Source organism: Spinacia oleracea, chromosome 6, assembly GCF_020520425.1.
Source record: "Spinacia oleracea cultivar Varoflay chromosome 6, BTI_SOV_V1, whole genome shotgun sequence".
NCBI classification, from domain to species: domain Eukaryota; kingdom Viridiplantae; phylum Streptophyta; class Magnoliopsida; order Caryophyllales; family Amaranthaceae; genus Spinacia; species Spinacia oleracea.
This window is the reverse complement of record NC_079492.1, coordinates 114,685,496-114,696,176: the sequence shown is the minus strand read 5'-3', so window position 1 is coordinate 114,696,176 and position 10,681 is coordinate 114,685,496. Positions and strand designations below refer to the sequence as shown.

Genomic DNA, 10,681 nt, shown 5'->3' with positions numbered 1-10,681 from the left:
GCTATTCTCCTTCATCTCGTGCTACTCGTCTGCCACCGTAATATCTCCGGTGGAAAGTGGAGGAGCTCCGCTTCCTGCTTCGTCATCTCCGTCATCAATTCTGATGAGAGGGTGGCGGTTCAAGGAGAGAGAGAAAGAGAGCTGTGGAGGAGAGAGAAAGGAATCAGGGTTTTGAAAAGAAAATGGGAAGAAAATATGTATTTATATGTTATTTTAAAAATGAAAAAGTTGATGTATCATGCCACATCAGATTTTATGTGGCATATTGTTTGCCATCAAGGCGGTCTTTTTCGTAAGACCGTCTTATTGAAAAGTTTGTAATAATTTAAACGAATAATGCTACAATTATTAAAGTCTAAATATATGGGGTTGTGCATACGAGACCTCGCCATGGAAGATCATCTATTCATCTCAACGATACCATAAGGTGGCTTGTTTGGATATTGAGTTGAGAAGTGGCAACTAATTACGGTAACCTGTAGAGGGAACAAAGAGTAGGGTCTCTTCTTAAGATTAAAGCCTAAAAGAACGGAAGATGGGCCAATCAAATAAGGACTACTCATCAAGTATCATTTTATTGTATTTCATGTGGCCCCTAATGTTTTCCACAATAAGTATATGAATATAGCCGTTCACTATTTATGTGTGGTAAATTTCCATCTCATAGTCGGATACACCATGCCCTAGCCCATAAATTTAAATTTATTCATAATTGTTGTATGAATGTCAGAATGTATGATACAAGTTCAAAATGCATTTTTGTGTTTTTTGTCATGATATAAATTTAAAATGCACAAGACTATAATATGATACAAGTCTAAATGAATAAATCTTTACTTTTTGGTGTTGGCCGGATTTTATGGTGGCCGAAATTTGGTAGTGGTCGGAGTTTATGGTAGGGGCCAAAAATATAGTTGGAAGGTTATAGTGGAAGAAGGCAAACCAATGGAGCGGTGTTAGTAAGCCTAATATAATCAACCATACTAAATTACAAACTCGCATTTCATGACGACATGTAACATGCCACCGGTATTGGACTAAGGGGATTTTAGCTATAAAAGTTTTTTAAGGTGAATTAGAGGTTTATGTTAACAAGTAACAACTCTTTTACCAAATACTTTACCCAAACAACTAATTTAACCAGTTAGTCAAACCAGCTAACAACTGATTGTCAAACAAAACCAAAATGTCTAATACAGGTAGACCTGATCAAATGGCGGGTTGGGTTCGGGTCGGGCTTGGGCATAAAAAATCAGCCCGCTATGTCGGGCCGGTCCGGTCCGGGCCAAGATTCAAGCCAAAATTTTGTGCCCAAACCCGCTATTTTCAGGCCTAAAATACCGGCTTTTCGGACCATTTTCGGGTCAGGGCAAATTTATAACTAAAAAGTGTATTTTTGTGTTTCCCAAACCCGTCCAAAAGAATAAAATTTTCGGGCCGGAAAATTCTACAAAACCCTAAAAAATTCAGGCATGTCGGGCCGGGCCGACGGGTCGGGCTCGTCTTGATCATGTCTAAATACGGGTTAATCTTATTACGGTTACCCCGCATTCCCGAAGCCATCCGTAAGACATAAGGTATTCCGTACAAAACAAAGGACAAGAGTATGCTTTGAATTCTAGTAGCTCGTGAACTTCATGCAAAATCTAACTACTGACATTATGTTTCTCACAAACACCACGTAAAAGTTCAATTCTGAAAATCTTATAAGATCTTGCAGATCATTTCAGGGCCCCTACTCACAGATGATTTCCTATCGACGTTGAAAACTTTATAATGCAAAACAACCGACAAACTCTGTTTTAGCCCTGTTGATATGATAAATGCATTACGGACAAATAAAAGTTTTAAGAGGCAGGCAAATCAAAGCACAGAGAATCGCATACTCTTTTATCATTTGATTTCATCAAGGGACGCCTGCTTTTCTGTAAAACCAAAAAGAATATGCAATCATCCAAAAATATAATGATCCCGGCAACACAAACTACTTGAAATCATCATCATATTCATGGTGAAATACCAATTGACTGTTGGTTCATTGGTGATTGAGGCTGAACTTGGTAAGGAAGACCCGTGTTCGATCCCCCGCAACAACAATTGGGAGGGGAATGGGCTATCCACTCAGAACTCGCCCCGAATCCGGATTAGCCCTAAGGGTGAACCGGATGGTAAACCAAAAAAATATTCATGGTGAAATGCTATCATATACTATAAGTCTGACTATTTTGTAGCATAACAAATAAAGACATTCCAGGGATCTCAAACTACTCGTTGCAAAAAAAAAAAAGCCTTTTTTCTCCGGGCATGTACATTTCTCGACCAATCCAACAATAAATTGCATGCAAAAATTATCAGCAAGAAAAGAGGGAGAAAATATTCTGCCATCAACTTTTTCCCCTCTTCTAGATTCAACCAACCTACTCTTTTATCCCGGCATTATCAATATCGACATCACCCATTCCAGTATCATCGTCCTCTTCACTGTCCTCGTCTGCACCCTTCTCTTCATTTTGTAGACGCATTTTTTCCATGTAATCTCGGAGTACTTTATCATCCCTTTCACTCACCTGCATCCCAAAGCCAATAGTAGCCAATGAAAATATTAACTCTCAAGAGTCTCAACCCTCAGAACAGAGAGTAAGAAGAAACAGGAAAACCCAAAAAACCAAAATGAAAATGAAAAGGAAGGAAGAAGAAATTTTGATTATTTACAGTTCTTGGCTTATCCTTCACCACCAGTTTTCCCTTATGACGTTCGATTTCTTCAATACAAGCATCAATTGCCTTGTGTAGGGTTGAAAGACCTTGTTCCTGCAAGATCACCAAACCATAATTTAGCAGTGTAACTAAAGATTTACAACAAAGAAACACAACACACACTCCATTAACGAGAACTGGTTAATAATTTAAAGTAAATTATAAGAATAATTTCAGAAAAAGGGGTTTTCTACATAGTACCCCTGTAGTTACTTGATTTCTAGGTTGTACCCCTTATAGTTGCAAAAGTTGATCATTTTTATCCTTGCCACCATCCCAATGTCAGTTCCGTTATATTTTTAAAAAATCAAGATTGTTCTATATTAACGTTAGGTTAAAAATAAACATAAGGTTGGTTATAATATAGAAAAATCTTAGTTTGTTTTTGTAAAGCAATGAAAATTTTAAACGTTAGGATTAATAACAAGGATAAGATTGACTATATTTTACAAATACAGGGTACAACGTGGAAGATTTTAAATGCATTGATACAACGTAAAAATCAAAGAAATACAGTGGTAAAATGTAGAAAACCCCAAAAAAGACAAAAGAATCTAAGATCATCAGTTTGCAATGAACTACAAAGGACTGCAAATGTAAGGGTTTGTATGAGAGGTTGCGGAATATGGGAGGGAATGCTAAAGAGGAATAAAGAGGTGACGGTATTTCATATACTCCCTCCTCGTTTTTTTATGTATCCACTTTCCAAAAAGAGGTTTTTTTATGTATCCACAGAAGCATGGACAAGATTTCAGTTAAATTACAACGCGAAACCTATTTGCAGGATAGAATCGGCACAGTAAATGTTAAGAATAACAAGATAAAACAGCATTTGTTAGATGCTCTAACAAAAAGCATCCATAGCTAAGTGTCCACAAGGACATAAAGTCTTCAGAACACAAAACTACAAGATCCAACATATTCTCCCCAAAATGATGAACTAACCTTATCAAGAGTCTGAGTGGTCAGGACATAAAGCGGTGGTGCAACTAGTTTAATTTTCACAGGGCAGTCATCTGTTCCAGCAGCTTCAGCTTTACGCATGGCATCCTGCATGTCATAATATCATCCAAGGAATCTGGGTTAAAGACAAGAACCCCCAAAAAAAATACACGACAACATTAAAAGCCATGAAAGATAACAGAAAGCAGTATGGTCATATAATATTTTGTAATCACTGCCCTCAAAAGCTAAGAAAAAGAAGATTCAATTTATCGAATCCTGGTACCCCCTCCAGCTTCTCAAGTTTTTTTAAAAAAAACCTAATTCCACAGCTCATCAGGCTCCAAATAACAAATAGATTCATTCATTCATTATCATTACCCCATTGCCTCAAAATAACAAATAGATTTATCATAAAATAAAAACGACTTCAAAAGTCTGAGCAGTATACTGTAACAAGTTTCATAAAAAGAAAGGACAACATATGCTTTTTCTAAAACATAAGGGCACATCAACACAAGCTGTTCAACTAGTAATTTTGTACCCTGAAACCAGTGAAACTTAAGTATAAGACTTTGCCAAAAAACAAATTGGCAACAACACGAATACAACATCTAAATACTAATCCGTACTCCATAGTAGCTTTTGAAGTCGCTTGGATCTTCTCTAGTCTTTCTAATAAGTGGTTGGTCACGCCCATTAGTTCTTATATATGCCCTCAAGCAAGTTGACGGAAAGAGTTGACATGAAGACCATAGCAGCTTTCTTTAAAGGATTAATCCTCCTCAATTCTATAGAAGTGGAAGATCTTTAGGTTAGTTCTACTCTTATCTTTTCGGATATAACAAAGTACTTACTTTATTAGACTGAAGTGGAATGTAATTCTCTATTTGAATTTATTTAGAAATTTTTAGTTCTATTTTTTTGTTCTTAATTTCTTCTTTAATCAAGTTAAAAGAGGTAGCCAGGTAGTAACTCTATATACTAAGAAGGGTAGAGGAAGTAGTGAAATAATAACAAAAGCTGAAGATCCTATGAGCTAAGAGATTAAAGCACTGAAAATTCTTCTATATAAAGAAATACGAATATAATATGACATCAAAACTCGTGTAGCTCTATCAAGAGAAACAAGCGAAGTGCAATCTTGAGAGCCTAATACATCTAATACTCCAAGACCTGCATCAAAGTGGTTTTTCACAAACTTGAATATTGTGCCTAAACATCACAAGTTCAATAAAAACCAACAACTCACCTTGATATGAAGCACTCCATCATACTGGAAACATTTCATTTCAATATCAGCACGAATTTTAAGAGGCTGAGGAGTCATCCTTCGTCTAATATTGTTAATCAGAGATTCCTTAATCTCTGGGGTCACAGCAGGGATCACTTTAGTTACCTGCAGTACGTGCATATGAGAGATGAACCAGAAATAGCATCAATGAAAACTGAAACGTGAGTAAATTTGCATACCTCTTGACCATCAGGACCGGTTTCTTTGACTTCATAGGTAAGTGGATCCAAAATTGTGTCAGGGTCATTCACTATTGACTTGAATGCCTATTATCATGAAACACATTTTTGAGTAATTTACCTCAGTACGAAGTAGTAGCAAAGGTGATCATGCAAAAAAGGAGGAACCAAGATACTTACCTCAAAAGCATGTCCAAATTTCCGATACAGAGGCCACCCAATACGTATGTATAGATCCTGCATAGTGAAAATAGGTTTTAGTAAGTCAGCAGGCCCAACATGAAGATATGACCATCATGCCAAAGGCAGAAATTAAAATTTTGTTTTCTGCTCAGTAGAAAGGGACAAAATCACTAGAAACAATACAAGAAAAGAGGTTATGTTAGATCAAGCATAACAACAGAAATATAATCCCAAGACAGATCCCCAATGAATTTGGAAACAAGATGACTCTTGAGCAGGTCAGATATTGAGCACGGACAACATTAAAGGCCCTAGTAAAAGAGACATATCCAGCAATCAGAATTGAAATACTTGTCCAATACATGTAATTCAAGGTTAAGCAGAAAAGATAACCCACATAAACTAAACCCAAGTTTGGGTCCCACTATAAACAACATTATCCTAAAATGTGACAAAATATTCATCTGCAAAAGTATAAGCAACAAATAATCTAATATCACAGTGGTTATGAGTCAGAAGGACATGCCTCCAGCAATCCAAGTGACTAGGGGTGCAAACGAGCCGAGCCGAGCTTTACCCTGTTCATGTTCATGTTCATTTAACTTATGCGAGCTCGAGTCCGAGCCCGAGCTTTTAACCGAGCTCAAAAATATGTTCAAGCTCGGTTCGTTTAAAAGATGTTGTGTTCGCGAACTGTTTGTGAATGGCTCATTTATTAATCGAGCCGAGTTTATAAACGAGCTTTTTTCATGAACAAGCTTTCTTAAACGAGCTTTAGGGTATAACCACTTGAAAATCTAATAAATTATAATCATATCTAATAATAAAGATTTAAGTACATTACTTTATTTGATAAACAAACTAATAATTTAGAAAGAGTCAAAGAGCACTAATTTAGCAATTAAAATTTTGTTTCAAAATATTTTTATTCTATTATAGATTTCAAAATTCAAAAACATGATTTTTATTTATATTTGAAAAACGTATATATGGTAAAATATGATACATAACATAAATAGACGAACTTGTTCACGAACATAAATGAACGAGTTGTTCATGAACATAAATGAACGAGTTATTCATGAACTTAAATGAACGGGCATACCTATTTTCATGTTCAAGCTCGTTTATTAAGCGAGCTTCAAAAGTTGTTCAAGCTCGGCTCGTTTAATAAATGAACGAGCTTTAAACGAGCCTGAGCCCGAGTAGTTTATTGACCGGCTCGGCTCATTTGCACCCCTTCAAGTGACATATGAGCCCAGATATACAAGGTAGGACTTCCCACATTTTCTGATCATCATTATCATTACCCCATTGCCTCAAAGAGGCTCCCGCAAGAAGCGAGGTAAGGGGGGGTCGGACGTACGCAACCTTACCCCTGCAATTGCAGAGAGGTTGTTTCCAATTGACCCAAAAGCGATAGCGGGACAACAACGGGACGACCATCTTCTACTCCATGGAAAGGAAGCGAAGAGGTATTAAGAGCAATTTTGATTTAGTCCATTACATCCTACAGCCAAAAGAACAAATGAATCTTTGGCTCCATCAGAAATGGACACTAATAAAGTCTGATATTGGACTTTAATGAAGTCTAAAAAGATGCCCATTTCTCACTGCTAGGTTCAAAGATAAAACACAAAGTATTACTCTTTGGGCCTAATGAAGTGTAAAAGGCGACATCGCAGTTTGGAACAGATTCTAACACTACGACATGTCAACTACAACTTTCCAGTAGCCCCACAGCCCGTTCAACACCATAAGTAGCACATCGAAATTGATAACAAAACAAAATTTATCCAAAATATTCCGTTTCTCCGAGGTCGATCTGTTTGGATAGGGTTAAGTATGTGATTCCACCTGAACCACCCAAGGCCTCCACTAACTGCTTCTCTAATTGCTGTTTGTATTTAAGAAACCATCTTTTATTTTGAGGGTGTATTTAAAAAGCCATCTAGAGATGAGGTTATGCATAGTAAAGAAATGATAATAAGAAGTTGATTCTTAGTTATATAAATGCAATGATGCATTAGCTTAATACCCTATGGGGCTATGGGACATTACACCGTAGACATATAAACAAACTTCATTATCAACCCCCTATAATTCCCGACTTTTTCCCAACAAAGCATTAGAATAATTTCTTTAAGAATCCACCGGATGAGACAATCATGATTAATTGATTACAAAATCTAATAGGTAGTATAGCAAGAGAATTTCCCAAGACACAAAACTACAGTAATAGAGTAAAAAACCACAGCAAATTTCCAAAACACAAATTGAATACTTAACTCCGGTTACAAAATAAAATGAATCCTCAAACAGCACCGAATCAAGAACAATTAACTATGATAAATGATAAGTATACTGAACCAATGTTTTTTTTTTGACATAGTACTGAACAAATGTTATTGGTGATTGAAGACTCGTTTTTGACACCAATACCTGTCTTAGTATCTGACTCACAAATTTTTGAAAGAAAGGCATCGTTTTGGACCAAATTGAAGGGTCAAGTATCCACACCAACATCCGAGTGTCGGATTACTTCATGCAAATTAAAAGCTATAAGTACGTAAGATTGAACATATGAAATATCAAACATTGACCAAAATTCATCTAACTGGCACAATAATAATTTTCCAATTACCTCAGAATAAAAACAAAAAAACCACCAATCAAAACAAAAAACACAGTAAATTTCTGAATACGCGAATAACAAACTCAAGTTCTTCCACAATTACCTAATTAATATAAATTGACAATAAATCTTCAAATTAAAGCCACAACATAATCAAATTCAATAATAAAAATAACTGAAAAGAGTAAAAATTACCTCCAAATCCATGTTCATAGTCTCAGCAACATGACGCATAATAGAGTGAACAAGCTTACTCTTATTATAACGTTCCTCACACTGTTCAATATCTTCCTCAGAAACCCTACGCTTGCTAAGATCGATGTAACCCTTTTCCTTATCAACCCTAAGAACCATCACGGGTTCCGTTCGGCCCACCCGGATAAGACTGTTGACACTCCGAATCCGACGACGAGAAAGCTCCGAGAAAAGGATCATACCTTCAATGTTGTTGTACTCTAAGAGTGACACATATGCGCCCATGTCTGCGATGTTCTTCACTTGAATCATCACAGCCACGTCTACCTCTGGGTACCTTGATTCGTACATTCTGCATTCTAAATTTGGTCCTCCGGCCGCCATTGATGAGTCCTTGACGTTCGATTTGGAGGAGAGAGAAAGTGCAAAATTTGGGGATTAGGGTTTTTGGATGATTCTTCCGTATAGCAAAAGTGGTGTTTCTGGTTTTATTTTTTTCGGCTGGGTTTTATTTAGATGCCGCGTTCCGCTATCGTGAAGTACTGAAGTTCTGGTCGAACGTCGCCGTTTCATTGTGACCAATTGGTGGTCAAAACAAAACGTCGACAGCAGGATTCGAACCTGCGCAGGCAAAGCCCAACAGATTTCGAGTCTGTCTCCTTAACCACTCGGACATATCGACGCCTTGTTAGAGATTTGTCTTTAAAATTTATATACAAAAAGTCATTTGGTTGGAGAAGGGAAAAGGGAAAGAGAATGAGAAAGTGAATCAAAAATAATGGAATAAAAACTCTTTATTTAAGAATAGTGTTTGGTTTTCCCATTCTTCTTCCCTCTTACTCCCAAGTCCCAACTAGCTGAATAATAATAAATAAACAAATAATAAATTATTACGGAGTATTTATTAGGAAGTATTTATTATTTGTTATTTACTCCCTCCGTTTCTTTTTGTTGTATCCGTTTCCATTTTAAGCGTTTCATATTGTTGTATCCATTTAGAATCTATTCTATTTTTGGACATACATTTTATCCTAAAATACCCTTACATTTCTATCTAATTACCAAAATACCTAAAGATTCTACCCATATTCCCACCTAATTTTCCCCACCCATAATATTTAATTCTTTTCCCTTCCCCATATACCCACTCTCTCACCTCCTTTATCACCCATCATTATCACTCCTCTCTCTTACCTTATTTCTTTATTATTTTCTCACTTCTTTATTTATTATAATCTCTTACACCCAATCATTTCTCTTACACCCAATCATTACACTTATACCCATACAAACTAATATTCCAATTTTCTTAAAAACCACACCAGATTCCAAATGGATACATCAAAAAGAAATGGAGGGAGTATTAAATAGGGGGTCAAGGGAAAGGGAATGGAAATCCCTTGGGTGGTAGGGTATCATTGTAGAGGGATTTGATGGTAAGTGAAAAAGAAAAAAGGGTAAAGTGAATGATAAAAACCACCAAACAAACAATAACAAATGGAATCAAAACCCATCATTCCTTTTCCCGAAGACCCCCAACCAAACACCCCCTAAAAACAATTAAAGCACATCTTATAGGGTTTTGTTTTAAGGAATTCCTAAAGTGTGCAAAAGAGAAAATCTTATCACAGTTCTAATCTGTTTATTCTTTAAGGGTAAAGAAATTTCATTAAAATAAAGTGATTACTCAGCTCCCTCTGTTCTGGAATACTCGAAACGCTTTCCTTATAAGGTCGTCCCAGATTACTTGCAACGTTTCTAAAAATGACAACTTTTATTAATATTATATCAATTTCTCACTTTCCCAATAACCCATCTACATCCCTACTCCCTAAAAAAAAACCTTAAAAAGTTCCACTACCCCCACAACCACCTCCATACCCCTTTAAATGTCGACACACATCTCACTTCCTATATTAAAAAAATATCTCACTATCAACTACTATCTAATTAAATAATAAGTCAATTACAATGCATTAAACTATGTGTCGGTCAAACCGTTTCGAGTATTCCGGGACGGAGGGAGTATATAACATCTATATTTAAAACTTTCACTAAACAAGAACAAGTCTAATATAGAAAAATTTGCCAATTACTACATAGGTATTTAGTGACTTTGCAAATTACTACCTAGCTTGTTTTTTTTTTTTTTTTGACATGACTACCTAGCTTGTTAAAAGTTGTCAATTACTACCTAGGTCTTTAGTTATTGTTGTCGATTACTATCTTGGTTCATATCTCAGCCAATTAGTCACTAATCATATCTTAATCAACCATTTATCATATTTTAATTATTTAATTAATTACAATATCAAAAAAATAAATCATAAACGAATTAAATGAAAATACCAACAATTAAAAAAAACCAAAAAACTAATAATCATCAAACTCCCTAAAATTCGATGCCCTTCCATGGTTAGAGCTTCCCTTCTATTTTTTTCTATTGTTCTTCATCCGAAAACACCAAACTTGCTGCTCTTTTTACATTGATGCTAC

General features: G+C 35.9%; 1 protein-coding gene and 1 non-coding gene across 2 annotated transcripts; both read right to left on the bottom strand.

The window, feature by feature from the left end:
* Positions 1 to 2,184: 2,184 nt before the first annotated feature.
* LOC110791068 (eukaryotic translation initiation factor 2 subunit alpha homolog) lies at positions 2,185 to 8,690 on the bottom strand. The gene is made up of 7 exons (XM_021995829.2): positions 8,186 to 8,690; positions 5,353 to 5,409; positions 5,173 to 5,259; positions 4,952 to 5,098; positions 3,703 to 3,807; positions 2,713 to 2,811; positions 2,185 to 2,567 (listed from the first exon to the last, which is right to left on the bottom strand). The coding sequence occupies exons 1-7, from the start codon at positions 8,567 to 8,569 to the stop codon at positions 2,418 to 2,420; spliced, it is 1,029 nt and encodes a 342-aa protein (XP_021851521.1). The 5' UTR covers positions 8,570 to 8,690; the 3' UTR covers positions 2,185 to 2,417.
* Positions 8,691 to 8,785: 95 nt separating this feature from the next.
* TRNAS-CGA (transfer RNA serine (anticodon CGA)) lies at positions 8,786 to 8,867 on the bottom strand. Its single transcript has one exon. It is a non-coding gene; the product is annotated as a tRNA-Ser (tRNA).
* Between the last annotated feature and the right edge of the window lie 1,814 nt (positions 8,868 to 10,681).

Coding starts and splice junctions, on each gene's coding strand:
- LOC110791068 (XM_021995829.2), bottom strand. CDS start 8,569: ATGGCGGCCGGAGGACCAAATTTAGAATGCAGAATGTACGAATCAAGG. Junction 5,410..8,185: donor CTATGAACATGGATTTGGAG/GTAATTTTTACT, acceptor TTCACTATGCAG/GATCTATACATACGTATTGG. Junction 2,812..3,702: donor CCACTCAGACTCTTGATAAG/GTTAGTTCATCA, acceptor GTGATCTTGCAG/GAACAAGGTCTTTCAACCCT.